This window comes from Opisthorchis viverrini (genome assembly GCF_000715545.1).
Source record: "Opisthorchis viverrini unplaced genomic scaffold opera_v5_355, whole genome shotgun sequence".
In the NCBI taxonomy this organism is placed as follows: domain Eukaryota; kingdom Metazoa; phylum Platyhelminthes; class Trematoda; order Opisthorchiida; family Opisthorchiidae; genus Opisthorchis; species Opisthorchis viverrini.
Window position 1 is genome coordinate 92,441 of NW_008752017.1, and position 4,977 is coordinate 97,417.

Below are 4,977 nucleotides of genomic sequence, written 5' to 3' on the forward strand. Positions count from 1 at the left end.
GGGTCCTCAACCAAAGCCTTTGACTCAAAAGCCTAACCGCAAGGCAGCGGTGTTTGGCGGGGAAATGCAAATGCATTACCTTTTCTACGGAACAAGTCGCCATACATGTTCCAACCCCCAACCTGGAGGACCAGGAGACTGTGTTCATCAGATCTCTACCCATGGACCAACCTGGTATGAGAGACTGAGTGTCGCGCGGACACCCCCCGAGTATAGCTCAATGAGTCGCCGAGGTACACAAACCGCCACACCACGATAAGATCCAATCTCTTCGTGACGGAGTAGACAGTCGTCTTTGCGCCTTCCGGTATCCAGTTCAGTGCCCAGAGCAGCTTTTGTGAACCTGCGTCACCTGTGACGTAGGTGTGACATCAGCTTCTCTGTCACGGGTTGAGTTTACAAAGCTGCGGTGCACTCCATATTACTATGTGGATCAGAAACCTGACCGCTGCACGCCGAAGACGTCAAAATACCTTCAGTGCTTGACCATCTATGTCTTCGGAGCATAGCCCGAATGGTGTTCGGGAAAAATAACTCACCCTCGATAGATGAGCTGATCACACTACATCGGTTGCGCTGGCGTGGCCGCGTGCTATGTATGCCAGTCGACCGACTTTTTCGATGGTCTCTTTCCGCACAACCACATGAAGGGTGAAAAAGAGCCAGAGGTGGTCAAACAATGACTTGGCAGCGAAGTATGAAAGCCATTACCAGCAAACTCAGCTGCGCTAGTCATTTCCATCTTCCTTGATGGGAACCCCCAGACGGACGGCTAGAGACATTTTCAGATGTGGCCCAGTTGCGAACTCAATGGTGCCCATGCATCCAAGCCATTGCCTTCAATGCATAGCTCCCTTCCCAAACCCGCTTCTTAACAGTCCACCTACAATGTATTTGCGCACGAATTTATCAGCTCCGGCCTCCAATGCGCAGCTACCTGGCCCACCTTAAATAATCGGTGAACGAAACTGTGGCGGCTGCAACCACTGTACGACGAGTACGCGACTACTACAGCTGACAATGATGATGTTGACATAACGCGTCGAACCTCTGAATATCTAGGGCTGTGGTCGCATTTAGAAGACCTTAAAAACTTACCTGGGACAATCGTTATTTTTTGAGTGGATATAGAAATGGCGGGGTATTGTACTGTCGTCTTGTCTATACTTTGCACCGCGGCTAGACATGGGCGGTATACAGGTGTCACATCTGAATCTTTGATTTCACCAGGTCACCTTAGGGTGATCGATTTCATCTGCACCGTCTGCGGAGGATTATGCACATATTGGTCAAACCGAACACATTGGCTTCAAATCCACCAGAATGCAAAAATACACAAAGCCATCTGATCTGGTCAGATGGTGTGGGTTGCATGGTATCGGACCGAGTTCTCAAGCAACTACTATACTGGTACTGTACGTAACTGGGGACTATCAATCGTGGTATATCCACGGATTTTACTGAAGTCCTTTCCTACATCCAGCGTCATGAAAGCAACGGTATTACTTGTGTTCAGATGCTTATTGTCAAATTAATTTGCTTGCTGTTCTTGCTGATCTGGAACTGCAGCTGCATCCACTACACTTCAATACTTTGTGGCTTCAAATGATCCAATAGAATAGAATAAGAACCGAAAAGACAAAACCGTATCTCTAGTTATTTACAGGTGGTGTGAAGGACGATCTCTTGACCTAAATATAAAATTCTAAGCAGCCAATTCGAACTGATCCGTCTCAGCTTTAACATTAAATTGTGCTACGGAATCTGTCATCATTATTCACACATATCAGTGCAGGTTTTTTGAGTCACTTTATCTTTCTCAGCTCGTAATGTACGTTCCTCTTTTGTCTGCAGAATCCCCAAGCCATCATTCACCGGAAAGTGCATCGAGAAAACAACCCAGGAGAACTCGCTCTTCAAAAACCAAGGAAAAAGGAAAGGGCTTGGCTAAAAAGCACCGTCTTACATCAGATTTATAAATTTGAATATACAACAGTGCTCCACCTCTCTTGTTTTTCCAAAAGCCTTGTACATCTTGCGCTTCACTCCTCCTAATACACACCGTACGAATAACTATATATTTTTACATACACGGGAAATACGAAGCGACTACCGTCGTCCATGCGATCCGATTTTCTTGTACAACTATCGACACGCAGCTGATTACATCATGCGATCCGTTCGTATGGTGGACCGCTTTGATAACTGTTTCGGTTCTATACTATAAATGAGAGCAGGATAGACAGGGTCAGTGTGATGATACATTCCAAGTAACTTCCGTATCGGCTTCAACCCCTCTAAACGTAATTGCAAGGCCCACACCGGGGCTTTCGTCCCAGAATAGATCGACCGTTTTATTCGGACAGCCCAGCTTGCCTAGGATGACCCGTAGTGTTTTTCTGTTAACTAAGTCGGACGTTCGGTTGAGCCCATACATAGTGACATGGCACTTTGTCCAGTTCAGGACACCTCTTGTAGCAGCAAAGATTTAGTCAGTCGTACTTGATCTTTTTTGGAATCTGCACTGCTCCTCATGATTGTTATCCTCCGCATTGACGGTGCCTGTTCGACTGAAAAGGACATTTCTCCTACCGTGCGAAAAGAGACCGATTCCTCAGTGGTTGTCCGTTTTCCACCGAATTCCTCTCAATGTATGGTTGCTTCCATGCAATCTCTGAGTCATCTTTCATCTTCCAAATTGTGCACGGTAGTAAAAATGTTCTTTCTGTGGTGCTGGTCCCTGCGATTTGAGCGGTTCGGTGGATAAGGCGTCCTGCTCCACTGACCTCCAAACTTTCATGTAATTAATGATCAACTGGGGTTCCGCTACCGTAGGTAAGTCGGTCAAGTAGATCTTCATTGTTTTTGGGCCTATTGGAATGTGTAAATTGATTACGTATCCGCTGATCGTTTGAGAAGTTTACCGACTGCATGGTGTGGTCAAGATTCTTGGGTTTTTCACCGTTTCGTTTTCAACAGGAACCACTGTCATAGAATATAACCTATAAATCCCAGTCCCTAAACTGCCATGTGGAAGATAACGCTCCAAAATCAAAAATCGGCTTTATGAGCATACGTGAACATGAGTAAGCCGAAACGGAAATCCATTTTACTGTGACTGGTTGTCTTTTTCATGACCTTTGCTTGGTTTCTTGCTTTCCAGTCGTAGATTTTCACCTCTGCGCCGGTGAGATCTCCGCAGTTTCAAAAAGTTTACCTCTGTTTATTAAATCTTGTATAGAATTCGGTGTTTCGTGAGCCGCTTCGTTGAACCGTTAAGGACAGCTTTGCTTGCAACATGCTGTCGACGTCAGACTAACATAAAATCTTCAGCACAGTCGACACAAATCATCCTGCTTACCTCTCGCAGCTTCTGTATCGAGGGGTTCCTTATGCTGTTGTGTTGAGGATTGGCGTAGTGGCTTCGCGCTTCTCTCACATTGTGCACGCTTTATTCCTCAGTGCCACACAGGGACGTTCCGTCACACTAAATGTTTTGCCCGTTCAGCGCGGCATCACCAGCTGATGTACCGGATTTTTACTGACCGTAAGTACAACTGGGCCGCGCAAAAATGACCTGTTCACAACAGTGTAGGCACGTCGCGACCGCCATCACCCAACCCAGTTGCTAGAAAACCTTAGCCTGCCCATACGAGTGAACACTAAAGGCTGTGGCTGTGAAGCTGTTGGGCGAGGAACACGGTTCGTGTGCACTCCGTGGTGGGTATGCATGTGGTAGAGGCAAACGAATCGCTTGATGTCTTCAACAACTGGAGTCATGCACATACTAGAAACCAAATACCACCGGTAGTTTTTGTGGATTTCGAGTCTGGTAGGGGAGTTCATATTTGCATTGGCGCTGCGACCACATTCGTATTCCGAATACCTTTTCTGTACCGTGAATAGAATTGAAAAGTTGGTGCTAGCATGTCAACAACTACATCTAGCATAAACCTATTCCGAACTGTATAACTGAAAGTGCCCACCACGTTGTGGAGCCACACGGGATCCAACTTTTGATGGATTGTCCGCTTAGAATGTGGGAGAACAGTTTCCTTGCCTCCTAGCGTTTGGCGTGGTTCGAGTACATCAAAAGTATATACTACCATATTTAATCGATTCTTGAATGTATTTGCCTGTGAACGCCAAGAATTTCCCATCTGGTTCCCCTACAAATGCCTAGTGGCTATTTCTTAGGGGAAAAGCCAACATACCACAAAATTTACATGTGTTTGTATCCTTTTTCTATACAGGTAGCTGATCGTTATATTGCTGCGATACAGTCCATATGGGTGTAACTGTCCTACCGTTTTTTGTGTTGAAGGTTTTTATCCGTGGCCTTCCACTGCAGAGACAACCGTTGCGTGTTGTTTTTGTGCATCAGAATTGGGAAGTAACCTGAAGATTCAGCCCTTTTTCTTTTGATTATGTACTTGGACCTCCACCCAACCACAAATACCACAATCGAGTGCGCTTTTATCATCTTCGTCACGAAGAGACTGGACCTTACCGTGGTGTGACGGTTTGCGCACCTCAGCGATCCATTGAGCTATACTGGAGAGTGTCCCGCGACACTCACAGAGTCTCTCATACCAGGGGTTGAGGACTCGTCCTCCTGTCTAGGTGTGGGCGCCCTGGCAGTATCCCAGCCCACGTACAACCATGAATAGCACATACACAAGTAAACTAAACTCACATCGGCCGTCGCGTGGTGCCATCAGCCGGGTCGCCTTACTTGCTGCATACAGCAGGGCGGGTAAGCGAAAACAGGCTACTGCTGACGCCTCCCTTCTTTCTCCTTCACATACTTTTTCTTCCCCCTCTCCCCACCCCATTAATAACTCTCTCCTTGTAGGCCCAGCACTTAGGACTGATGACTCCGTCCGTCATGCATCGGTTTTGCGTGCAGCATCTGCTCATCACATGGTGCCGACATCTCCAGGCATCTCCAAATCAGTCCTCAAGCCTCGACACCCA

The 4,977-nt window shown here is 46.8% G+C and overlaps 1 protein-coding gene across 1 annotated transcript in view; it reads left to right on the forward strand.

Moving 5' to 3' along the window:
* T265_10360 (hypothetical protein) overlaps positions 1-4,977 on the forward strand; it is a gene marked incomplete at both ends in the record, with an annotated part of 16,438 nt that overhangs the window by 8,415 nt on the left and 3,046 nt on the right. Inside the window, one exon of the mRNA XM_009176707.1 lies at positions 4,624-4,956. Within this exon, the coding sequence (XP_009174971.1) occupies positions 4,624-4,956 (333 nt within the window). The remainder of the gene's footprint in view (positions 1-4,623; positions 4,957-4,977) is intronic.